The following is a 25,999-nucleotide window of genomic DNA, read 5'->3' as shown; positions in this document are numbered from 1 at the left end:
GAGCGCCCATCTCAGCAATGCTTTTATGTTTTGATACCAAACTTGGCATATCGACTCACTTCTTGAGGTTTTGCAATAAATAAATAAATAAAAATAAAATAATGTCATTTGACCACGGGGAGACACCGCAATAAGGAAAAACTTATTTTTTTACAAATACCTTTTGATGTATTTGCCTTATAAAGGTGGTTATTATGTCTGGTGATATCTTAAAAGGTCCCAAGGATGGGACATGACAACTTATCACGTTGACCAAATTTATGTGGACATAAATTTGTTTAATAAATGGACATAATTTTTTTTAAGTACATCCATCAAAAAAGGGTTCTTTATACAGGGTTCTCTGCCTTCTAAAAGAGCTTTTCTGATAAGGTAACAGTTGTAGGGTTCAAAACACAGAACCAAAGATTTGACCATTTTTGTCTAAGCGTGTAATGCAAAGGTTAGAATAAAAAGGAAAACAAAATCCAGGATTCTTAATGTGATTTATTTTCAGAATACTTCCAATAATGCAGGAAAGATGATTACTGGAATATCAATCAGATATCAGTAGCTCCTGGAAGATACAACAATCTGCCTGCCAGAGTATACTGCATCTTAAGCAGAAAGCTAAACTTTGGTTTATAGCTTTGGTTGTTTTTAAATTATGTACAACTATCTGCATTATTAACTATGTCAAGCATATCATATGAAATCTTAATTTCCATGAAAAAAACATGTCTGGACAACAAGCAATACAGCAGTGTAATCAGATACTTCAGGCGATTAAACAAAGAGTAAGCATTCGTTTCCAGTTTAAAACCTTCCTAGCACTTTTTAATTCCTCTTGATGTCTCGTAAATAGTTTTCTGTTGCTTTTAGTGCCTTTGTGTTACGTTGACATTTCAGCAGGCCCTGGTCTTCATGAAAGAGACAGTCCACAGCCAACAGGTTGCTTCTGTTAATAGCTCGGCTGCTGTCTGGAACGTTGTATTCCGGATCAAACGTGTGATGGAGCACCACAAAAACAACAGGTTTGTTTTCTAGGAAGGAAAATATAACAACAATATAATACAGTAAAATAGCTGTTTGTTTTTAAAGCACCTGTCATGAAAAAAGATGAATCTCTTTTTTTTCTCTGAACAATTACCTGGTATCTTCTTAAGAGCAGCTTCGATGTCAGTTCCAGCTCGAGAGACAATCGGGGTGAAAGCAATGATGACGTCACACTGATCCACAAGGAACTCTTCTTTGAGACTGATACCCAGTCTTCTCAAAAAGTCCTTGTCACACGTCATGATATTTCCAAAGACCATCGTGTGGAATCTGATCTTTTTTGACCGTACAACTTAAACAGAATTGACAACGTGTAAGTGCATACTGTTTGTGTTTTAGAGAAGTACAGAAACTGGCATATGTTTCAATTAATTTTTTTAATTCATATGATATACACAATATAATCAACAGTACATTATTTTAACTTGACGGTACAGGAAGCCTACCTGTCTCAAGTGTGAAAACCATCAATCTCTGGAAATCAGAGAATGAAGATTAAATCAAGTAATTTTCTGTTTCTGAAATACTCAAACCAGCCCATATGACACCAATAATCAAATCAAAACCATACCATCGGTTTATAATTCGTCTTGGTGTTTAGTAAATGCTTTGCTTTCAGTACCTTTGTTTGACGATGACATATCCAGATTCGGTCGACAAATCCTCTGTTGTCTGGAGCAATGTAACCTGGATGAAATACATCACAGAAAGGGATTAAAACTTGTGTTAGTTTTCTCATCTCATCTCATTATCTCTAGCCGCTTTATCCTTCTACAGGGTCGCAGGCAAGCTGGAGCCTATCCCAGCTGACTACGGGCGAAAGGCGGGGTACACCCTGGACAAGTCGCCAGGTCATCACAGGGCTGACACATAGACACAGACAACCATTCACACTCACATTCACACCTACGGTCAATTTAGAGTCACCAGTTAACCTAACCTGCATGTCTTTGGACTGTGGGGGAAACCGGAGCACCCGGAGGAAACCCACGCGGACACGGGGAGAACATGCAAACTCCACACAGAAAGGCCCTCGCCGGCCCCGGGGCTCGAACCCAGGACCTTCTTGCTGTGAGGCGACAGCGCTAACCACTACACCACCGTGCCGCCCCTGTTAGTTTTCTATGTGGAGATATTTATTTAACATGTATGGAAGGAGTCTTAAGTTTAACAGATGTTCCACAACATTAAATGTAACTCTAAATGAATAGCATGCAGGATGTGTCATACTTTAAGAAATAAAACATTAAAATTGCTGAGGTATAAAAGGAATAAAACACACTGGAACATAATTTAATAACATCTCATCTCATCTCATTTCCTTCCGCTTATCCGGGGCCGGGTCGCGGAGGCAGCAGTCTGAGCATGGAAGCCCAAACTTCCCTCTCCCCAGACACCTTGGCCAACTCCTCGGGAAGAACACAGAGGCGTTCCCAGGCCAGCCGATAGACATAGTCCCTCCAGCATGTCCTGGGTCTTCCCTGGGGCCTCCTCCCAGGGGGACATGCCTGGAACACCTCCCCAGGGAGGCGTCCAGGAGGCATCCGAAAGAGATGCCCGAGCCACCTCAGCTGATTCCTCTAGATGTGGAGGAGCAGCGGCTCTACTCCGAGCTCCTCCCAAGTGACTGTGCTTCTCACCCTATCTCTAAGGGAGCACCCAGCCACCCTGCGAATGAAACTCATTTCGGCCGCTTGTATCCGCGATCTTGTTCTTTCGGTCATTACGAAGAAAAAGAAACCTTTATTCGTCACATGCACACTTCAAGCACAGTGAAATTCATCCTCTGCATTTAACCCATCTGAAGCAGTGAACACACACACTCAGAGCAGTGGGCGGCCACACCAAAGCGCCCGGGGAGCAGTCAGGGGTTCGGTACCTCACTCAAGGGCACCTCAGCCCAAGGCCACCCCACGTCAACCTAACTGCATGTCTTTGGATTGTGGGGGAAACCGGAGCACCCGGACGAAACCCACGCAGACACGGGGAGAACATGCAAACTCTACACAGAAAGGCCCTCGCCCACCGGCCGCGAACCCAGAACCTTCTTGCTGTGAGGCAACCGTGCTAACCACTACACCACTGTGCCACCAAAGCTCATGACCATAGGTGAGAGTCGGTATGTAGATTGACCGGTAAATCGAGAGCTTCGCCTTTTGGCTCAGCTCCTTCTTCACCACTTCGTGGTGAAGAGAAATAACAGCATTATGTAATATTAAAAAAAAACCAGTAGATAGTAACAGTAACTCTGCTTCATCACTCTACGCCATTGTTGATAATTTTCCGATAACAGCACAACTCTGTACTCTGAAGTGGAAGGAACTTACCTCGATTTACCAGCTGAGTCAGACATTCCTAAAGAAAAAAAAGTGTAAACTCAGCTGCAGTCTTTATATCTACAGCATATGATATCACAGTATATGACCTCTGTCTATCATGCATGTAATGCATGTTTAAATCACAAACCAAAAGATACAAAGACCTTGCTTTGGCTATCATGGAATTATAAGAACTGTCCGGAATTATCTAGTTTCGTTTACAGAAATACAGCTGGACTAATTTCTGTAAACACTTCACAATTATACTGAAACATTGTCTGTCCACAGTTGCCCTGAATGCAGAGACCACCTCACCTCTCTGTCACTGAACAAACCCATCTACATTAACTGCAGAATATGTAGGCTACAGAAAAAGAAAGAACGGTGTATCATGGTGGTGATACTTGTTTATATTTCAAACCATATAGCAATAAAAAATACTCACATAAATGAATTGTAGTGTGCAAGGAATAGAAATAACAGTAAGAATAAGAATATCCACCGGGCGTTCAAGAATATTCCAGAGTAGATCCATGTTACTCTCCTTCAAACTTCTGCTGCAGACAGAAGAGATACAGTATGAAGAAAGGTGTTTGGGTATTACAGCTTGATCACGAAGAATGAAAGTGAAACCATCTTAACGACCACGTGGCCTGCTATGATAACATTCCCTGGCCACATATGTCCTGTTATAACACTGTCATTACAGCGTATTGTCCAGGAAACGACTGGTGGATTGTGTATGTTATAATAAATAGGTCTAATAGATCCTATTGTCTAAGTTAAATTAATGGCGTACAGTAGTGGTCAGGAACGTGATTCTGTCTCCATCTGCTGGTCATATGTGGTATTGCACCCTTTAGTCTGTTACTGTTCTATTATTATTATTATTATTATTATTATTATTCATTGGTTTTTGGCCGATACGGATTACATGCGATTCCATATGTTTAAGTAATATCTATATAACATGTGACCCAGGGAGGGAGAGAGAGGGGGAGGGGCAGGAACCGCAGCAAGGAAAAGTGACGCAGAAAGGAAAATTTATGGTGCCTTCACGTGCTCCTGTGTCTTATTGTGAGGTTGTAATTACCTTTGTTTTTGTTAGTCTTTGCCTTCAGCTGCATGGTCACTGTAGTTAACTAAACTAATCTATTTCCATCCATTATCTGTAGCCGCTTTATCCTGTTCTACAGGGTCGCAGGCAAGCTGGAGCCTATCCCAGCTGACTACGGGTGAAAGGCGGGGTACACCCTGGACAAGTCGCCAGGTCATCACAGGGCTGACACATAGACACAGACAACCATTCACACTCACGGTCAATTTAGAGTCACCAGTTAACCTAACCTGCATGTCTTTGGACTGTGGGGGAAACCGGAGCACCCGGAGGAAACCCACGCGGACATGGGGAGAACATGCAAACTCCACACAGAAAGGCCCTCGCCGGCCGCTGGGCTCGAACCCGGGACCTGCTTGCTGTGAGGTGACAGTGCTAACCACTACACCACCGTGCTGCCCTCTAATCTATTTCATTGATTTAAATATATATTTTTTTCACCTATTAAATTGCATAATAATAATAATAATAATAATAATAATTGGATAACTTAACAGGAGTTGTTAGCTTAAAAGTGTCTGTGGGTTAACCAGTGACTACTAAAACCAAATTGTAGATATTTTACACAGTGATTCAAATGTGTTGTTGCTTTTTCAATGTTACATTTTCAGTAAACATTGAATGTGACAGACTAAGAAGAGCTTGAGCACATGCAAAGCTAGTAAGTCAGTTGTTTGAGGAAAAGAGAATCGAAGACTCGAGTATCTTGAACATTCCATAACATTTAACAGTTTAAAAGCTCAATAAATATGTCATTGTAGTTGTTCCTATCAGAGAAATTTGTTTCTCTATATATAATTAATGTTACTTTAGCAGTTGTGCTTAAAGGGGTCCAAGCCCCTCAGTACCCCTACACCCTGCATCCTTGGTTTCATCACCCACTAATATGGTCTTTTCTGTCATGATGAAAGAGTAGAAATAACAAGCCAGAAAGATTAACTAGAACATTATTCACACACAAGCAGAGAGCATTTTATTTCCTAGATCCAGTTTTTAGACTAGGCGGCACGGTGGTGTAGTGGTTAGCGCTGTCGCCTCACAGCAAGAAGGTCCTGGGTTCGAGCCCCGGGGCCGGCGAGGGCCTTTCTGTGCGGAGTTTGCATGTTCTCCCCGTGTCCGCGTGGGTTTCCTCCGGGTGCTCCGGTTTCCCCCACAGTCCAAAGACATGCAGGTTAGGTTAACTGGTGACTCTAAATTGACCGTAGGTGTGAATGTGAGTGTGAATGGTTGTCTGTGTCTGTGTGTCAGCCCTGTGATGACCTGGTGACTTGTCCAGGGTGTACCCCGCCTTTCGCCCGTAGTCAGCTGGGATAGGCTCCAGCTTGCCTGCGACCCTGTAGAAGGATAAAGCGGCTAGAGATAATGAGATGAGATGAGTTTTTAGACTGAGTGTCGCATTGTGATTTCCAGTTGGCTCTTCAGAGTGCTGGAAATATTTCCCACTTGAATTCAATATGCCAGAAACTTCATTTGAGCTAATTTTCTGAACATAACATTTGTGGTTTTGAAGTTCCTTTTGTGAAGAATTTTACTGTTATGACTCTCTTATTGCTGCTTCCATGGTGTATTGTTTACGGGTATTTTTTGCACAGGTTTCCCCACTCAACACTGGTCTGTTGTCCTGTCTAGTTGACGCACACTGTCCTGTGTGTTTACTGTCATATGTATAAATTTTATTGTATTGTTTGCACTTTACATAATCCTGTGTAATATGCCACTGTGTTTGTATGTGCACTATGGTCCTGAAGAAACAACACTCCTCTCAAAGGTATATAATATGAATGACAAACAAACAAACCCCACTGGACTGGAAGTTTATCTTCAGCACAACCCATTTCGGAAACGCCTTTTCACCACAACTCAAAGAGATCTTGAAGGAAGCATTAAAAACTTCACACCGCGCATGCGCACACATCTCCCTCCCGACAGGAGGTTAAAGTAGTCTCATTGCGCATGCGCTTGTTTCCTCGCTTCACCTCCCTGCTCTGAGTTTCACCATGGCGAACGTTGCCGACACAAAACTGTACGACATTCTCGGCGTGTCTCCTTCAGCGTCTGAAAACGAGCTCAAAAAGGTAAATTAAAGTGTTAGAAATCGATTGCTGTCGGTTTACGATCGAGAAACGCCGCCGCACTGCTTTATTTCAAACCCGACTCCGGTGTGTGGCTTTCCGAATCAGGAAGGACGGGATTAGCCACTTAGCTAGCAAGAGTAGGTGCTGTATTCCGAATTGCCGTGTATTTCATATCTGAGTGCACTAAGTAGGGTCTGACTGTATTGCTGTGTCCGCACTACGTAGTGGTCTAGGAAGTGATTTCGGATGCGGCCCTTGTTAACGCTGTACAACGAGGCCTAGTAGATCTAACCGGCACCTGTGATTTAAAAAAAAAGCATAAATACGCTTTTATTTTACGTTATTTTGTGAAAATTTTTTACTTTATTTGATTTTCTGTTTCTGCATTTAGAGAGCTTTAATTGGCTAGATGTTTCTTGTTAACTTTAGCGTGGTTAGCATAACGGTGTTAAACCGGCCTGTACACCGGCTTTTACTAGCAAACCGCTTTCTCCTGTGAGAAATTACAGAAATAAATAATAATACATAAAAACCTAATATTTACTGACTCACTTAGTCTATATGAGTGGCTTTATATTTCTCTACTATTGGATAAACAAGTCATTTTAACAACAACAGAAAATGGGTCAACTCGGGCACAAACGCAGTTCTTAAATCAACACATTGTTGTTTATAAGAAGTAAAGTTAACTTATTTCACACACAGCTTTGTGTTTAGGGTGTGTATATTTTTGACGAGATGTTTCCTGGATAATAGAACTTTAAAAAAAATCATAGGTGTGTAGTTAGCGAGCTAAATAGCTAGCTTGATGTGCTTTAGCATAGCAGGCCTGATTTCTTTCTCTGTCCCAGTCATGTCAGAAACTAGTTTAATAAACCTCATACTGAGCTCTTAATCATGTTTACAGATAAAACTAGCTAACTCTCATCATCAAGCCGGACGTTTTCTTTGCTGTTGGGAAGTCTGGCTAATTATCCGAGTGACGCGAGCAGAAGTTGTTCATTGTGAAATATCCGGTTTGTTCGGACAACATGCGCTCGCGCTGTGTGTGTTTAAACATTACTGTTCACACTCGCACCTTTTCACTGACTGGCGCGTGCACAAAACCAGATCCGATCTGGCCATCTCCAAGATTTAGAACTCGATTTAGAACTGTATGACGTCACAGTCTAGACTAATTGGCGAGCAATTTAAATACCGTGTTTTTCGGGCGATATGGTGCACTGTGAATTAACGTGTCTGTGTTCACACATACGGCGCACTGGATTGTAAGGCGCATTAAGCAAAACAACACAGTCCGGTAAATCAAACTTTATTCCACTCAGTTGTAACAAGAAATACCGGTACAGAAAAATGCACTCACTTATGGCCCTTTTCCACTACCCTTTTTCAGCTCACTTCAGCCCGACACGGCTCGCGTTTCGACTACCAAAAACCAGCACGACTCAGCTCACTTCAGCCCTGCTTAGCCCCTAAAACTCGCACGGTTTTGGAGTGGGGCTGAAGCGAGCTAAACCGAGCCGAGTGAGGCTGGGGGCGTGAGCAGACACTCCCCTGTGCACTGATTGGTGAGGAGGAGTGTCCTCACATGCCCACACAGGCCCCGCGAGCGCGCTGGGATCTGTAAACACCGTAAACCCGGAAGAAGAAGAATTACGAGAATTTCTGAAGCCTTATGCGCCTCCTCGCCTCATCTATACGCTCTTGCCAGTATCTGTTGGCCACAGCACCAAGACCAGCAACACTAACGACTCCATGTCCTCCATGTTTATTGTTTACTATTCGGGTCGTGAGACTACCGCTTAAAAGATCACTGATGTCACTGTTTGCGCTGCTTAACGACATCACGTGACGTCCACCCACTTTCGCTAACTCCACCCAATGTGTCCACCCACTTCCAGCCAGCACGGTTCAGCGCGGTTGTAGTCGAAATGCAACTCCAACAGCCCCGCTCAGCCCAACTCAGCACGGCATGGCTCAGCCCGACTCAGCCGCGTTTGTAGTGGAAAAGCGGCATTATTGATTCATTCCTCTTCCAACCCGCTTCGTAAGCATGCCTCTTAACAGGTGCCATTTTGGGGGTCCTTTTACGTACACACTAGGGATGTTAACCGATGACCGGTTGACCGAATCAACGTCAACCGGTTAATTTCTTTTTTTTTTTTTTTGGTTGTCAGTTAAAAAAAATCGTTTTGGAGCGGAGAACCTGGAAATCTGTGTTGTAAACACTTGGGGCATGCCATGCGGTGTAAGGACGACAGCTGACAAATCAGAAACGCCCATTCGGTCATGTCCTGCCCTCCGCCCCAGTTGAAGACAGCTGCCACTCGGCGAAAGAAAAGTGTAGAGACAGACTTTTTAGCTTACAAATTACTAAACTCGTAGGTTAACCGGCTAATGAGGCTCGGTGGTCGGTCAAGATTTTTTTTAGTTTTCGCCATCCCTAGTACACACAAATGTACTGTAATATAATGTTGAAGCACAGTACGTATATTACGTATAAAAGCGGTGGGGGTAAGCGTACTAAATACTGTTGTCTGATTGGTTTATTGTTGCTAGCGTGTACTCCGGGCCCAGGCTGCCTTACATGAATGCACTTCTAGTTTAGACATTACAGTCAGGCAGTCTTGTAGACTGCTCAGGGGTCCTGTTACAGGGCCGATCAGGTAGTGACACAGCGTACCGTAATGCTCCGAATATCCATTGAGCGGAGCGGCTTTGTTGCTTACCAAAGTCGTACTTGCGCATTTCAACAAATTTTCAAGCGTGTTGCACCACATAAAATCGGTCAGTAAGCACAACAAGTAATCATACATAAGGCGCGCTGTCAATTTTTGAGAAAATTTAAGGACTTTAAGTGCGCCTTATAGTCCCCAAAATACAGTATTTGTCATGTCATGTATAATGAATATTTATTAATTTACATAAGCTGTTAAATATTCAAGATTGTCTTCAAAGTTGAAGCTGTGGCAGTGAAGAGTCGAGAAATGTACACAGAATATAGTTGCAAATTGCTTTTTACTGCTATATTATTGTCAAGAAGAGAGTTGTAAACAGTGTCACTTGGTTAAGTTGGTTTTACATACCAGTAATAAAGAAGAAACCTTTATTTGTCACATGCTCGCTTCAATTCATCCTCTGCATTTAACCCATCTGAAGCAGTGTGCAGCCAGTCAGGGGTCCTTGCTCAAGGGCACTTCAGCCCAAGGCTGCCCTACGTTAAGCTAACTGCATGTCTTTGGACTTTGGGGGAAACCCACGCAGACACAGGGAGAACATACAAACTCCACATCGCCGGCCACTGGGTTCTAACCCAGAACCTTCTTGCTGTGAGGCGACCGTACTACCCACTACGCCACCGTGCCGCCCATGCAGCTCTCCTGTTCACAAGTTGAGCACGATCTAACTCTTGCCAAATCTAACAGTCACTAAGCTGGCATCATGTTAAATAGGAGAGAGAATGAAACGTTTGGTACAGACATATTAAACATCAGCTGTTTAAACGGGAAGCACTGACAAATTTAAACTAAAATAGCCACTGTTTTAGTCAGGCGTCTTGAGTCGTATTAAAGGCCTGGCGTTGCTGTAGGATTTTATTCCAGCTGAATGAGACACATTTGATGGTTGATTTGGAGAGAAAGGTTAAGTTTTAAACAGCTGGGGTCAGGTGTGACTCCTGTGTAGCTGGAATGAAAGTCTGGACTAAGGTTCATGACTCAACCCCAAATGTGAGCAGTTTTGATATTCCGGACCAGACTAGACGACCTTACCGATAGTATCCATCATAGAAATTTATAACTGACCCTGTTGAAGTGTTTGTTTATCTGAAGATATCATTCCTATTCTGGTTCGTTTTAAGCTACTGGATCAAAAATAATTCTTGCTTTGCACATTGGTTCTTAAATTGTTAATAGCAGTCGTACAAAAATGTGGACCTTTATCACAATCATCATGGTCGCTTTTGAAGTAAATATAAATCCGTCTGATTAATCTAGGTTTAATAATGATGTAATGACACATGCTTATCTTTTGATGCTTTAATGATCGTCAGTTTTGTGTTTTTTTTTTTTTGTTTTTTTTAAACACAAAAGGAATAAAAAAATATGATGGCTGTATGTTGTGTCTGGAAAAAATACTGATAACTGTGTAGTCGTTTTCCAAAATAATTAAACTCAGTAGTTTTGTCATTAAATGAACAACCTAACTCTTGTAATAGAAGATAATTTGCTGTCATGGTGGACCAGTTTCACAGGTCTGGAAATGGACAAAGTTGAAGATGCTCTGTCATAGACATGACTCTCACTTATGTTAACAAGAGCTGTTTTTAAAAACCACTTGTGTACGTTTTTCAGGCCTACCGCAAATTAGCCAAGGAATATCACCCTGACAAGAACCCAAATGCTGGAGATAAGGTAAGGATTTGTGTACAAGCTGTACTGCTTATTAGAAGTGAAATGCAGTGTTGATCGGAGTTTGTTTATGGACCTGGGGATTAAAAGCAAACAATGAAGCAAAATAAAACGCAGAATGGATTTTGCCATAAAGCTTCAGATGAACGTCGGTTTTGAGGAACATTAGTTTTTAGTGTTTTCCCAGCTTCAGAAGTTCAAATGACTTTCTTTTATAGACAAACATATTTATGATTCTCTGGATTGTTTGTAGCCAAAAGATAAATAAATAAAGTAAATGTTTCTGAGCTCTTGCATCATCTAGCTCCGTAACAACAAAATAACAGAATAAAGGATTTCGCAGTAGTAAAGATTCGGGAGATAGTTCAAAGGAAATGAACTTCATTTGAATAACTGATGCAACTGCAAAGCAGTGAGCAATAATTAAGTCTGATATTTAATTTCCACTATTAAAAGCTTCATCATGCCAAAATTGTACTTTTCTGAAATGGAATTATTTGCGATCAGGTTAGTGAATATAAATAGCTGAGCAATGAGCTTTTTATCTCGTTTACATTTAGTTCAAAGAGATCAGCTTTGCTTACGAAGTGCTGACCAACCCAGAGAAGAAAGAGCTGTATGACCGCTATGGAGAGCAAGGCCTGCGAGAAGGAGGCGGAGGAGGACCTGGCATGGATGACATCTTCTCTCACATTTTCGGTGGTGGCCTCTTTGGCTTCATGGGTGGTCAGGGGCGCAGCCGGAACGGTGGCCGGCGGAGAGGGGAGGACATGGTGCACCCTCTCAAGTGAGTCATTGCGGTTTCATTAGCCGAGTGACGTGGAGAAGTGGAAGTGTTGTAGTGGATTGTCCTTCAACTTCCAATAACATTACCCTGTTTTTATTTTTAGTGCTGATCTTTTTTTTTTTTTTAAAGGAACTGGTCTTTTAATAGTGCATAGTATGTTAATGATTTTGACTTGAATAAATTAGTTTTCTTGCTGTATAACTTGTTTTTTCTCTATCTAAGGGTATCACTTGAAGATCTGTATAATGGAAAAACAACCAAATTACAACTGAGCAAGAACGTCCTTTGTAGCACTTGTAATGGGTAAGTATGGGAAATAAATTTTGTCTACTTGGTGAAAGCACAGCCTGTTTTTTGTTTTGTTTGTTTTTGGGGTTTTTTGCTTGTTCCCCCCCCATATATATATATATATATATATATATACACTCTCTGAGGTTAATGAGACAAAAAAAATCTCCAGCATGTCATGCTACTGAGAAACTGTAAAGCTCCTCACTTCTGAAGATGTTAAATTTGGTCACAGCTTTCCAATATTCCATAAACTTGTTTCCTGACAGAAAACTTCAACAGTTATATGCACTTTTAATCCGTTTGTGGCGTGTCCATCCTAAAAGTCCATACATCGAGCTGTTACTAAAGAAAGTGTATTAGAATGAGCTGTTAAAATGTACGTAATTCATATTTGCTTCAATAAGGAGAATTTTTCGTTTTATAAATGTTTGTTTATTTTTGTTCTGTGTTTGCAGCCAGGGCGGGAAGACTGGCGCAGTGCAGAAGTGTTCAACCTGCAGGGGGCGTGGTATGCGAATCATGATCAGACAGCTGGCTCCTGGCATGGTCCAACAGATGCAGTCCGTCTGCACTGACTGCAACGGTGAAGGTAAATGACCAACTGAAGTAGAGCCCAGACCCTGCTAACTTTTTTTATAGTCAGTATAGCTGTTTGCACATTGAACCATTTTATAAGCAGCGAAATGTTTCTCTTTGTAGGTGAAGTGATCAGTGAGAAAGACCGCTGTAAAAAGTGTGAGGGGAAGAAAGTGGTGAAGGAGGTAAAAATCTTGGAGGTGCACGTGGACAAAGGCATGAAACACGGGCAGAAGATCACCTTCGGTGGAGAAGCAGATCAGGCGCCAGGCGTCGAGCCTGGAGATATCGTCCTTGTCTTGCAGGAGAAGGAGCATGAGGTATGCTACACATCCACGCCACCACAGCATGTTTCTATCCTCATCTCATTATCTCTAGCCGCTTTATCCTGTTCTACAGGGTCGCAGGCAAGCTGGAGCCTATCCCAGCTGACTATGGGTGAAAGGCGGGGTACACCCTGGACAAGTCGCCAGGTCATCACAGGGCTGACACATAGACACAGACAACCATTCACACTCACATTCACACCTACGCTCAATTTAGAGTCACCAGTTAACCTAACCTGCATGTCTTTGGACTGTGGGGGAAACCGGAGCACCCGGAGGAAACCCACGCGGACACGGGGAGAACATGCAAACTCCGCACAGAAAGGCCCTCGCCTAGCCTGGGCCCGCCCATCCTAAGCGTGACGCAACATGAGGGCCTGTTGCGAGCTTAGTCTGGCCAGGCAAGCTATCTACAGCTCTTCCAAGCTCCCGAAAAATCGGGAACCAATCAACTTTGAGCATCTCCAACGGCCCTGGGTAGAGGCGTGTTCAAGGCACTGACGTAGTAGAACTGCAACCGGAAGCCATAGATTGTTTACAGAATCTATGCTGGAAACGCTTCATTCACGCTTCCGCATCTATTATGCATAGATGCTGAAAGCATTCAACAGGAAGTTCTCATTGAAAACGGAGCAAAGAGCAGCCCTGGAGGTATTTATTGAAAGGAAGGACGTTTTCGCCTTGCTCCCGACCGGCTTCGGTAAGAGTTTAATCTACCAGTTAGCCCCGTCGCGTTGCATACGTCAGAGGAAAGAGTGATGTGATTGGTTTAAGCTTCGTCACAGCCCTTTCTGGCTTCGACCAGTAGCAAACTGAGGCATTTCAGGGAGGCGGGTCAACCACGGGCTCTGGGAAACGGTTGGGCTTAATATCTTGGCCAGACCAATAGCTTGGAGAGCTTTGAAGTCGCGTTAGCCAGGCTAGCCCTCGCTGGCCACGGGGCTCGAACCCGGACCTTCTTGCTGTGAGGCGACAGCGGTAACCACTACACCACCGTGCCGCCCCATGTTTCTATCCTTATCGGAGTAAATACAATAAAGAACCAAGTAGAATGTTCCAGTTCATCCCAAAGGGCTTTGTGCAGGACACTCAAGTTCTTCCACATTGTGTCTTCACGGAGCGCGCTTTGTGCACAGGAGCATTGCCATGCTGGAGTAGGTTTGGGTCTCTTGGTTCCAGTTAGTAGTTTGGGAGGAAAACCGATCATGTGTCCAGATACTTTTGGCTTTGGCGTATCAGTATGGCTTTGCTGGATAGATGCAGCAGGCTGAGGCTAATGTGCTGTACACAGATCGCTAACCGTGTGAGTGTTGGTGACGGAGTGTCATGACCATGCTATGGTTTGTTCTCCCAATCTCACCCATCACTAGTTTCTGCTCACAGGCACTCATCTGTTTTGGAAATGAAATTTCTTCGTTTTATGTTGCATAAGAGCTGAACTGGTGTGAAAGCTTTGGGGTCATAATGACAAATAGTTTTTCAAAATATTTTCCTTAATCTCTTGTAGCTCGTGACAGGTCTGTTAGATGAAGCATGTAATAGTGTATGGAGAGTGGTCCAGTGCCAATGGTTTATTTTGATCGTATGAGTTACTTTGTCTTCAAGCTTGGTAATCGTTTGATTCGGATGTTGACGCCTCTTTGTCTGACTCGTAGCCGCAGCCTCTGTTCCTGTCACCTCCAGGCCTAGAAGCTTCTGAAGCCCTCTTCAAAATAGCCTGGCAGATCATGCTGACGCAAGCTTTCATGGAAACCCATGAGAGAGGGCTTAAGGGGACGTGCTATTTTAGCACAGTCTTCACTGTTCAATCAATATCAAGGCGGCATGATAGGCAACCACATGTTCTGTGGGTTTGGGTGTTTTTTTTTATTTTTTTATTTTTTTTAATTATTATTAAGTAAGTAAATAAATAAATGCAAAGTGGGTGCTTTTAGCAGTTAAGTTTAAGTACATGTAAATGTCGTGCAGTTAGAGAGACAGTTACAGTGGTGGTGTTTGGATGCACTGATGACTGTAGGGGAAATTGACTGTTTTGAGAGATGTCAGAAAATGTAACACCCCCCCCCCCCCCCCCCCCCCCCCTTTTTAAATAAATAAATCGAGCATAAGAAGATAATTGTTTAACCTCCTAAGGCCCAAGCTGTTTTTTTTACATGCATTTTTTATTTCTCTTTGCTATTTGGGCTTATTAGAACCTGATTAGAATAAAAACTAAGCATCATCTTTTGATAAGATGTACTTTTAGAGAAAAAGTATGTCCACATTATGTGGATTCTTGTTCCGAATTTCCATAAAGTGCTGTCCACGCATGTGACCGCTAAGCCCTAGGAGGTTAAGCCATGACCTCAGCACAAGTATTAAGTGGCTGAGAAAATGTATGTGGAAAGCTGATTTCTGGTCCGGAATACATATTTGTGCTTGGATTGGGCTCCTGGGGGCGGAGCTTTCTGAACATAGGACGGTGGGGTCAAGTTGTTGAAAGTGATTCCAATGTCGAGCCCAATAACTTAAATGTTTGAAACATTTTCAGGGGACAAAAAAAAAAATCATCTAAAGCAGCTTTAATTTTGTTTGACTTATATTTGTTTGTCCAATATTGCGTTCTAATCAGATCGTCTATCAGTGCAGCTGATGCGAGAGTCTACCATGCTCTGTAATCATCTCGCTGTCTTTTTCTAGACATATAAAAGAGACGGACACGACCTGCACATGACCCACAAGATCGGCCTGGTCGAAGCACTCTGCGGTTTTCAGTTCGTCCTGAAACATCTGGATGGCAGACAGATTGTGGTGAAATATCCAGCTGGTAAAGTCATCGAGCCAGGTGAGTGAGCGATGTGCTCCGTTCGGTTATGAGCGGTTTATCACGTCACGCAAAGAGACTATAAATAACCGTGTTGCAGGTTCCATCCGAGTTGTGAGAGGTGAGGGGATGCCACATTACCGCAACCCCTTCGAGAAAGGAGACCTGTTCATCAAGTTTGAAGTTCAGTTTCCAGAGAACAAATGGATCAGCCCAGAGAAACTGTCGGTGAGTGGAATGTGTCCGGCTCTTGTTTCCGAGCAGGCAGAATATGCTGAATTAAGAGTTCAGAGTAAATGATTTGAATAAAGAAAGTCTGGAGACAAATTTAAAGTTTAGCTGTGAAGATGAGGGGAAAAATGTGTGAATATAATCATGTGATGTGTTTGAGTGAACTGGCCTATTTGAGTGGGCGGGACATTGGGTCTATCAATCAGGATTTGATTGGCTTGAGTGGACATTCTGAAACAAACATGAAGGCACTAGTTGTCCTCCATAATCAACTGTTTAATGTATTAAGAAAAATATAAGGTTGGATAAAATCAATAATAGTGTAGGGATGGTGCTAGGATTTTTCGTTCTGGGTCCAGAGACCCACATGACTGGCCAAATTGGGGTCCCTGGCATTTTTTGAGAGTCCCAAATACTTAGTTAGAGGAAAATATATAGCCATACAGTCGTGGTGTGCGGCCACCAATCTTGGAACTTTTTTTTTTTTCCCCACTGATGAGCCACGGAGTTAATTTTTTTTTTTTTTTTCAGTCATTTGTTGTGACTGGTTAACTTATGGTGACCACAATGCTGTGACCTTTTTCGTTCTGTTCACTTTTGCTTTGTTTGTTAAACAGTATAATCGAACAGATTTGCCAAGGCAGTTGGGAAATTAAGTAGGAGCCCTGCGTCCTGGGATGCGTTAAAGCTAGACGGCCTTTTGATTTCATAAAATCGATGAAATTTAGTTCCGTCTGAAATGTGGTCATTGTGATTTTATATGTTTATTTCTGTAATATCTCAAAATATCAGACCATTCTGTGGCTGGGAAGTTATTTAATTAATTTGAGATTAAAGCAAATAATGTGCATGAAATCGCTCGCTTCGCGCAGTCAAGCAGACAGAGGAAGTCCGTGTGTGTGCGCATGCGCAGGTTTCCCTTTGAGCGTGCACTGACAGTTCCATCGTTCTGTCGCTAAACGAACAGCTGATCACACCGAGGTGCTCGCTGAGCGCCGATATTTATTAGTTTGGCCCTGCGTTTCCTTTCCTTCGTATATAACATAACGTCTTTTCTCGCTTTCTTTCCGTTACTGTAGTCGCTCTTTCACGTTTCATTCACACACTCACGTCCTCCATTTTTCTCTCCTGTTTCAAATTTGTATCCCACAATGCCTTGTGCGAACAGGGAAAGCCCATGTGATGCATGACGTAGTATCTTGAATTGGGTCATGGTGAAACACGAAAAAATAGCGGAGAATTTAGGGCCACGTGGAGATAAATTCATTAATTGTTCTATTTAAAAAAAAAAACTAATAAAATTGGAAGTCTGATTCAAATTCAGTAGCTTTTGGTCACTAAACAAAAGTAATTGAGTGTTGGGAAAATTCTTTTTATGGCCTACACTTAAATCTGAAAGGGAGTCTACCTTTAAAATTCTGAACATACGTTTTTGTGCATAAAATGCATGATTTCAGCGTTAATGCGATCCCTGTTTATTAGATATAAAAATGTATCAAAAGGTCGGGATTGATTTTAGCTTGTCTGAAAGTCATGCAACTTGCTTTCATCTGTAAATGAGTTCTTGTCAATTAACAAGAATAATTGAATTTTTATGCAACATAAGGATGTCAATTGACAAGTATGCATGAGCTTAGGTGTATTATTAATAATTTTTACCCAAGAGTCAGATATTTGTGAATTCCTGACCATTCATTGAGCTTGAAGAGCCTTGGCAAAATGTTACGGTGTTACCCCAAGCTAAATAGTTATAAACTGAACTGTTTGATGAAGGGGTGGGGAATGCTTGTTAATTAAAGCCTGCTAATCATGTCTTCGCTTACAGGAATTGGAGGACCTGCTGCCTTCACGCTCCGAGGCTCCAATAATCTCTGGCGACGCAGAGGAAGTGGACCTGCAGGAATTCGACATGAGCCAGAGCTCATCTGGCAGCCATCGACGTGAAGCCTACAACGACAGCTCTGACGAGGAGAGCGGCCATCATGGCCCGGGGGTGCAGTGCGCCCATCAGTAAGCATGACCATCCCAACCTGTCTGGATCCAGAGAAGGAAAAAAAAAGTAAATGTTCTAGTTGCACAACATCAGATAAACAAAGGTGTGGCTGTTTTGTTTTTTTTCCTTCTATCTGATTGGGGTTTGCCTTAAACAGCAAGTTCGCTGCTTTCCTGAGTGCACGCACATATGAGCCTGTAGCTCTTCCCCCTTTCCTCTCTGCCACCCTTCCTGATTAGTTCCCAATACAGGCAACCTCACATCAGATGGAGGATGAGAAGGAAAAAAAAAAGGTCATTTCTCTTTTATTGGTGTGTAACTTGCTTTTTTTTTTGTTGTTGTTGTTGCTGCTGCTGTCAGCATAGTATTTAGAGTTAATTTAAAACTAATCCCAATGTGCAGTTCTGGCCTTGGACTTGAGCCTCTTTGTAAAGAGTGTGTTGTGTGTATGTGTGTGAGTGAGACCGTAAAAGAGAAAAGTCCTTTAAATAAACACCTTTGGGACATTATAATCATATTTTTAGGTTGGTTTGTACGTATTTGTGCTCGGTTGATTTTTACCACTTTACTTTGTAGATTTTTACTTTTTCCTTTATTTTAAGAATTGGAACAAGAGTCTACAGCTTTGTGTATAAAATTTAAAGTGTTTTGTCATTTAAGCTTTGAGCTGCAGTTATGATCTAGTTTAAATAAAACTTTCACTTGCCTGTATCCATCTGCAGCCCAGGTGCATGCTGGGGAAAGCACTGAAACATCAAAAAAAAAAAAAAAATCTTATCGTGAAACAAGTAAGGTGGAAAGCAGCTGTTGGCGTGTACCTTCTGTGGAAGAATGTTTATCAAATTGTTAAATAAAAACAGTATCTCCCAAAGCAATGTCATCTCTTTTTGGGATGTAATGAAACACTCTTGTTTCTTCACTGTATCTTTTTAATTTTTGTGCATAAAATTGTCATTACATACTAAAATTGTGATGTTAATTTAATGGGAAGAGTTTTACTTGAGACCTGCAAATAAGTAAAGAATCTGGTTTACAGTTTCAGAACAAAAGCTCAGCGGAAGGAGATGGAGTTTATAACTTGGTACTTTATCATGCAGCTAATCCAATCTCTAATCCAATGATGCCATGGCATCCACGGGCTTTTAGCATCATCTTTATCCCCAGCTGGCCGAAAGGTCCGAAGGGAGATCATCATGGCGATTTCCCTTCCTTCCATCTTGGGAAGGGTGTTCACCTTCTGAAATCAACTCTCTCAATTTTTGAAGGAGTTTCACAAAACTTGGCAGGATTCTTTATGTTCGTAATACAGATATTGTGATTTTCATTCACTTGGGTCATGTTTTACCAGAGTTATACTTTGCCAATTTCAGGAGTGTTTTCCTTCTGAAATCATCTCAATTTGTGGAAGAATTTCACAAAATTTGGCAAAAGGCATTATGTCGGTAATATGCGTATTTTGTTCAATTCAGTCACATTTTACCAGAGTTGCAGCCCTTAACTTTGTACTTGCACGATCTCATGAAGGTGTGCTTGCCTTCTGACAAAGTCCTCTTGCAATTTTTGGACAAATTTCTCAAAGCTTGGCAAAAGGCCTTGGTATATGATAGTAATAAGCATGATTTAGATTAGATTCACTTTATTCATCCCAGATCGGGGAAATTCACGTGTTACAGTAGCAAGAAAATGTCAAACAGATAAAAATTAGACAAACGAAAGATTAAATACAAAGGGCTATTTGGATTATCTACCATAAAGTATAGAAAAAATTAACTTATTGAGAGGCTCGGAAAAATTGCACACTACAGGTAGACTGTGTGTGTGTATATATACACACAAGTATGCATAAAAATAGTTTAAGGCCTATATTATTGCACATAATTGCACTGATGAAAGATGGCAGAAGTAGTAATGGTGAAGTAGTGCAAATATAACGACAAACAGGTTATTGGTGCTACATTACAAGTTGTGTTATACAGTCTGACAGCAGTAAGTATGAATGACCTGCGGTATCTCTTCTTACACCATGGGTGTAGCAGTCTACTACTAAAAGAGCTGCTTAAAGCCCCTGCAGCCTCATGTAGGGGGTGAGAGGGGTTCTCCATGATTGAGGTCAGCTTGGCTAACATCCTCCTCTCACCCACCACCTCAATGGAGTCCAGAGGACAGTCCAAGACTGAGCCAGCCCTTCTGACCAGTTTAAGTTTCTTCTCTTTCATTTGTGAATTTTACCAGACCCTTGATTAAATAACTGACAATTTGAGGGTGTACGTTCTTCTGAAATCAGCTCACAATTTGTGGAGGAATTTCACCAAACTTGGCCGAGTGTTCTACAACAGACACATTGAAATTTCATTTAATTTGGGCAAATTTTTGCCACAGAATTGCCAAAGCTGTACTTTGGCAATTTCATCAAGGTGTGCTTACTTCTGAAATCAACTTCCCTCACAATTTTTATTCCCTGCCAGCCAAAAGGTGGATTATGTTGTGGCGCTGTCCATCCATCAGTCCCAGGAAGGATACTCACCTGAACTCAACTCAATTTTTGGAGGAATTTCACAAAACTTCAGGACTCGTTATGTCTATACCTATTGTAACTTTGTTCAAATCCGTTGCATTTTACCAGCGTTATGGCATTGTTGCCAGTGGGGAATATTGTGCTCTCAGACCACTCTTGTTCTGTAAAGTACAAACAAAGACCAAACATATGTTATCACCTAATAAATTGATTCCTGATGAGCAAGCCCAAGGCACCAGTGGCAAGGAAAACAGACATGAAACCTTGAGAGGAACCACTCAAAAGGAACCCATCCTCATATGGGTTATGACTATATGATAAACTTGCTAACAGTTCTTTATAAATAAATGTGATTTGTCAAGAAAGTCACACTTTCTTGCTGAACCAGCTTGAGTGACTCAGCAAAATGGCAGCTACTTGCTTTGTCAATGACAATGCATTCCCCCCCCCCCCCCCAAAAAAAAAAGGACTAACGCTTCTATGAAGTTATCTAAAAACTATTCAAAATTAAGGCAGAAATAGGATTTATCCATTTCAAAAGAATTCTATGCAAGCCATAGATAAAAGTCAAGTCTGTGCCACACCTTTTACATTTGTATGCTGCTTTTGAAGTGTGGAATAAGTGAGTATTTTTTAGTCAGTCAGTCACCTGTGTAGCTATGCTAAGCCATATTCAGAATTACTTTATATCCCCGGCGGGAAATTCAAAATTGCAACCAAGCTCCTGAATCAAGGAAGAAGTAAATATGTCTAAAAATAGATAAAAATAGTCCTTAAAAATAAAAAGTTCAATAACTTAAGTAAAAGCAAAATGAAGTGATTTTATAAACATGATTCCTATACTGCACATATTCGATGAGTAGCCTACAGTACAGTAAATCATCTATGATTTTGTATTTCCTGAACGAAATTAGTACTTGCATCACAAAAATAATGAAAGCTGATGTTGGGGAATATTGTCTCCAGCTAATAATGTTAATCAGTTTGCCCAGAGTCTGTGAGCTTATCCACTTCAATCTTGAATCCTTGCTAATTTCAACAGCTATTTGACACCTGTTTTTAGTCCTAGTGTTGCACACTTGAATGAAAACTCAATGTGGATTTTTTTTCCCCTCTTCCTTTACTGGGTACTTGCCAAACTGCAAAATACACAGATATAGTAGTAGATCATTACGCACTTCTGTTTGTACATTGCCCTTGACGGAACTCTCTCCTCAATCATGGCTGTTAAAATGGCAGGCCTGGAACCACTGGGTTTCAAGTGAGAGCCCCCTACCCCCATACTGAAGGCCTCAAAATCTGCCACTAACACAACCATAACCCCCCGTCCACCTCCCCTGTATGCCACTGCCAACACCCCTCACCAACACCACCCCTGCCCTTCCCGACAAAATCTCACTCTGAACTGACTTCAAAACTTGAGAGCCCTGACCTCAACTGTATTGCTGTTCACTTCACATTCAACAAATAAATATAAAAAGTATAGTTGTGTAACCAAGAACTTAATTATATTTGTATTCTGGAGAAAGTTTGTGGCTTCCTTTGGTGAATATCCCACTGTGAACCTTTACTGTAATATAAGCAAGGCAAAACATACAATAAAGGTATAATGATTTTAGGACATGTTGCTGGTTCCATTGTTTTGTTCACTTACCTCCCACTTCTATTTATTAAAGAAAACTAAAGTGCAACATTAAGTGATAGTCAGGTGAAGCTCTACTTCCTGCAAATCCCCAGAAACTATAGATATGGGCAGTTGGGAGCATCTTAACTTGCCTTTACTAAAGCTTTGCATAGCAAAGTGTTACTGTACACATTTAGGTCCTATACAGCCATATTCCAGAGGAGTCATTACAAATTGAAACCAACTTCTAGATTCATGCAGTCACCCCCCCTCTTTTAAAAAAAAAAAAAACACCCCCCCCCCCAAGGCAGGCATGTGTTCTTTAGTGCACCCAAAGTATTCAAGAAAAAAAAAAGGTTTTATTTATTAGAATTTAAACAGTAAAACCAATATTCTTAAAAGCTTCTCCATCAATTAGTCTTGTTCAGCTTGACTTTGTTGCACAGGTACTCCATCAGCTCCTAAAAGCAAATAAATTAGTTTAATAAACCACAAAACACCACCCTACACACTCACTAGCATCCCTCACCTTAATCTTTAGCATCTGTAATAAAGCCATCTCATCCAGAAGTTCAAGTTCAACCTCATCTTTGGTCTCCTCCGACAGAAACAAGGTCTGGTAGGGAAACGAGCCATACATTTCAGTGGTCATATCCAATTTCCCCCCCCCCCCAAAACTTCTTAAGGTACCCCTACCTCTCCAAGAGAGGTAGTGATGGTGGCACTTGCGAGTCCTGAGAGCTCACCAAGTGACCGACTTCGTAGTCTGTATAAAACAAAAAGAAAGATGTACAGTCACTTCAGAAGACCATCATGCACAACCCAATGTTTAAGCCTTACCTCGTATTGGCCCCTCGAAGAGTTTGATCACTCAGCTTCATCACATGTTCTTGAATCCTTTTAGCACCAATTGTTGAGGCACATCTGCAAGAGAAAACCAGGACTTTACAGGGTTCAAATATTCAAGCTTTCTGAAGACATCCCAGAAGATTCATTCTCTGAATCATCCCTTATAACAAGAATCAGGTTTCTGTTTTAGTCAATGCTGCAGTTCCAAATGTACCCAGCAGGTGGCAACAGTGTCAAGTATACTAGTTAAGGTACAAGTAGGGAGGGACTGGATCCATGGTTAAAGTAGATACCAGCTTCACAGTTTTAGTTTCAGGTAATTTTAATAACCTACAGTACAACAGTTGTAGCCACTTTACAAGTTAAAATAAGGGTTGTAGTTGTTCATGTTTGACTTCAGTCCCAACGTTATACTTTAGGACTGCAGTTGTCATGAACAGTTTTGCACTCAAATTTCCATCAATGAAGAGAGTTATAACATCAACGAAACTGACTTCATGTTAAAACTGTTAGTCATGTTGTTGCCCAAATGAGGATGGGCTCCCTTTTGAATCTGGTTCCTCTCGAGGTTTCTCCCTCATGTCGTCTGAGGGAGTTTTTCCTTGCCACCGTCGCCACAGGCTTGCTCATTGAGGATAGATTAGGGATAAAATTAGCTCATGTTTTAAGTCGTTCAAATTCTGTAAAGCTGCTTTGCAACAATGTTTGTTAAAAGTGCTATACAAATAACTTTACACCAGTCCTTTCTATACCCCTGGTGTGTAGTCAAGTACAGGATCCTTCATGTACTACACAAACCGATACAGGGATACATCTGGACAAACATGTTTGATCAATAAACAGCGTCTTGCAAGTTATCTGCATCATGTACAACTACATTTGGTGCATGACAAAAGTGTACTCTACCTCAAATTCCCAGTACTGTTACTGGTCTGCATTTTCTTTTTGGGCCTTCTCTGTATTTAAATAAAAAAGGAGAAATAAGAGGATTATAAAAATGAGTCTGTGTACTTCTTGTGAAGGATTTGTACCTTGTTTTCATCATCCATCTTTGCCGTACCCGTAGATCTTTGTGCAGCTGCCGCTGTTGTACTTGCCTTACCTGACAGATGGCATGCACAGGGTCAGAAAACTGACTCAAGTTGAAATACAAAATTTAATACAATTTAGACATTTTCAACTTGAACAAAAGATCTGAGGCATTTCCATGAGGATGTTCATGTTTAGCAAGCAAAACTATCCATTTCTGCTTGATACTTTTACTAACTGGAATGGTTTGTGAGGGAGTCCCCTCCAAATACATGTTTAAAAGCCTTCCTAAAACCTTCTTAAGGTCCCCCAAATTAGGAGAACATTGTTTCCACAGTACAAGGACAACCACAAGTTCAATATGGGATTAACATTTCATTTTAGAATTAAACAAGAAGTTACTAAACAGTTTCTTCCTATAGGACTGTTTGATCCCCAAACAAAGCAGCCAGTCAGCATAATATTGCTTTCAAGGGCAAAACAGTACCAATAAACCAGAATAAGTACCAACAGTTTCTGTTGGTATTGTCTTTAAGGGGGAAATGGACTGTTCCAGGTTTCAGGGATCACTTTGTAGGAGTACATACAAGAGTATTTAGGGTCTTATTTCTACAGTTTCTCAAGCCTACAGATCAAGTCTCAAAACGATTGAGTTAAAAAAAAAACGTTATTTTAGATGCAGTTTGATGCATATTTGCCACATTGCCAACAATGCCATGAACTACTTGAATAAATAGGTATTGTGAAGATTTTTACTACAACAGATTACCTTTTCTGTTGGCCTTTCTGCTGAGAGGCTTGTTAATCTCTGGAGACACAGACTGAATGTACAAAAGATAGCAAAGATTAAAAAGAAGTACACATTAGAAATCAACAACCCTGCAGTTATATCAAGTGACCACAAGATGGAGACATTTCACACAAACTCACCCCGATCGCCATTGTAACTTCCCCAACAGATGTTTCCTGTGCTGGAGTAAAACCACATTAACTAGATTTATAAGTTTTATCGACAGGAAAAAAAAAAAGTAAACCTACCACTCAGTATATCTTTAATCAACGTGGTCTGAAGAGACGGAGGCATTTTCATCATCTCTATTTTCACTGCTCGGTCCAGTGTTGCCAACAATTTGTCCAGTTTGGCCTCCATTTCATTGACTCGTTCCTGAGCTGTTACAAGACAGACATTCAGCCTCAGAACGCACAGGGATTTGTTGATAGTGGACACAGCATTAATAATACTCCAGGGAAACCAACCTTCCTGTTCAAACTGCTGAATGAACAGCTCTTTCCTTTTCCTGAGCTTATCAGCTGCTTGGTCTCTCTGGACACCTTCAGAACTTTGGCTTTCTTTTAGAGTTTTTCTAGCAGCCATGTTCTCAAAACCACATCTCACCACTGAACCTGGCTTTAAACTCATCATGAGTGAATGTGATTAATCACAGGTGCAGCAACAATCAGAAAGAATGAATTGCAAGGTTATTTTTTTTCTTCTAAATCTCCAAATGCCTCACTGTTTCCTGTATTTGTGCACTACAGATAAGACTGTTAATCTCTTTCTCAGGTGTCCAGCCTGAGATCCTAGAGAACCCCCAGTGTCCTGCACGCATGTTTTGGGGTTTTTTTATGCTTCCAACATGCCTGTCCAAACTTATCAGCTAACTGTATTTGCTGAGTTAAGGTGGGTGTGTTCGAGTCAGGAAAACACTAAAATGTCCAAGACCAGGGTTGGGATTAAACATAAATATTTGAATGATTTCCATACAGTTCCACCTTCCTGCATGGAATTATTTCCAAAAAGAAACACTCAGGTGTAAGGTTCTTCATAGAACATTTCATTGTTCTCCATGAGGAACCACAGACAAAAAAAACACTTATTTTTGGAAGCATTTTCAGATCAAATCAAGGTCATGTGTGAATAAGAACCTCATGCTGTTTTGGCTGCTTACTGGGATAATTGTGTCCTGGAAGCAATTCTACTGATTCATTAAAAGGAGAAAAACTTGAAATTTAAATTTATT

At 41.4% G+C, this 25,999-nt stretch overlaps 3 protein-coding genes across 4 annotated transcripts; 1 reads left to right on the top strand and 2 right to left on the bottom strand.

Moving 5' to 3' along the window:
- Positions 1-468: 468 nt before the first annotated feature.
- On the bottom strand, positions 469-4,102 carry LOC132875227 (uncharacterized). The gene is made up of 6 exons (XM_060911926.1): positions 3,799-4,102; positions 3,363-3,390; positions 1,658-1,722; positions 1,482-1,509; positions 1,130-1,327; positions 469-1,022 (listed from the first exon to the last, which is right to left on the bottom strand). Exons 1-6 carry the CDS (start codon positions 3,886-3,888, stop codon positions 817-819), a joined length of 615 nt encoding a protein of 204 aa, XP_060767909.1. The 5' UTR covers positions 3,889-4,102; the 3' UTR covers positions 469-816.
- A 2,310-nt stretch (positions 4,103-6,412) lies between these two features.
- On the top strand, positions 6,413-18,832 carry dnaja2a (DnaJ heat shock protein family (Hsp40) member A2a). Of its 2 annotated transcripts, XM_060911912.1 has the most exons (10): positions 6,413-6,545; positions 10,898-10,957; positions 11,515-11,741; positions 11,964-12,044; positions 12,488-12,621; positions 12,732-12,928; positions 15,614-15,758; positions 15,838-15,965; positions 17,794-18,027; positions 18,684-18,832. In XM_060911912.1, the coding sequence occupies exons 1-9, from the start codon at positions 6,468-6,470 to the stop codon at positions 17,980-17,982; spliced, it is 1,239 nt and encodes a 412-aa protein (XP_060767895.1). In that variant the 5' UTR covers positions 6,413-6,467; the 3' UTR covers positions 17,983-18,027; positions 18,684-18,832. The 2 variants fall into 2 exon arrangements, with proteins under 2 accessions (XP_060767895.1, XP_060767894.1); XM_060911911.1 differs by having other exon boundaries at positions 17,794-18,832.
- Positions 18,833-22,510: 3,678 nt separating this feature from the next.
- cdca9 (cell division cycle associated 9) lies at positions 22,511-25,353 on the bottom strand. Its single transcript, XM_060911526.1, has 10 exons — positions 25,236-25,353; positions 25,017-25,148; positions 24,909-24,949; positions 24,748-24,799; positions 23,981-24,051; positions 23,856-23,905; positions 22,941-23,024; positions 22,797-22,866; positions 22,630-22,716; positions 22,511-22,561 (listed from the first exon to the last, which is right to left on the bottom strand). Exons 1-10 carry the CDS (start codon positions 25,351-25,353, stop codon positions 22,511-22,513), a joined length of 756 nt encoding a protein of 251 aa, XP_060767509.1.
- Positions 25,354-25,999: the final 646 nt, after the last annotated feature.

This window comes from Neoarius graeffei, chromosome 27, assembly GCF_027579695.1.
Source record: "Neoarius graeffei isolate fNeoGra1 chromosome 27, fNeoGra1.pri, whole genome shotgun sequence".
In the NCBI taxonomy this organism is placed as follows: domain Eukaryota; kingdom Metazoa; phylum Chordata; class Actinopteri; order Siluriformes; family Ariidae; genus Neoarius; species Neoarius graeffei.
The sequence above is the reverse complement of the archived record's forward strand: the minus strand, read 5'-3'. Positions and strand labels throughout refer to the sequence as shown.

Excerpts from the sequence above, each read along its gene's own strand:
- dnaja2a (XM_060911912.1), top strand. The coding sequence starts at position 6,468 with ATGGCGAACGTTGCCGACACAAAACTGTACGACATTCTCGGCGTGTCT. Across the intron at positions 11,742-11,963 it reads GACATGGTGCACCCTCTCAA|GGTATCACTTGAAGATCTGT; the intron begins GTGAGTCATTGC and ends TCTCTATCTAAG. Across the intron at positions 12,622-12,731 it reads CACTGACTGCAACGGTGAAG|GTGAAGTGATCAGTGAGAAA; the intron begins GTAAATGACCAA and ends TTCTCTTTGTAG.
- LOC132875227 (XM_060911926.1), bottom strand. The coding sequence starts at position 3,888 with ATGGATCTACTCTGGAATATTCTTGAACGCCCGGTGGATATTCTTATT. Across the intron at positions 1,723-3,362 it reads GACTCAGCTGGTAAATCGAG|GTTACATTGCTCCAGACAAC; the intron begins GTAAGTTCCTTC and ends TATTTCATCCAG. Across the intron at positions 1,023-1,129 it reads TGCTCTTAAGAAGATACCAG|AAAACAAACCTGTTGTTTTT; the intron begins GTAATTGTTCAG and ends TTTCCTTCCTAG.
- cdca9 (XM_060911526.1), bottom strand. The coding sequence starts at position 25,353 with ATGGCTGCTAGAAAAACTCTAAAAGAAAGCCAAAGTTCTGAAGGTGTC. Across the intron at positions 24,052-24,747 it reads CAGAAAGGCCAACAGAAAAG|GTAAGGCAAGTACAACAGCG; the intron begins GTAATCTGTTGT and ends GCCATCTGTCAG. Across the intron at positions 23,025-23,855 it reads AACAGTACTGGGAATTTGAG|ATGTGCCTCAACAATTGGTG; the intron begins GTAGAGTACACT and ends TTTCTCTTGCAG.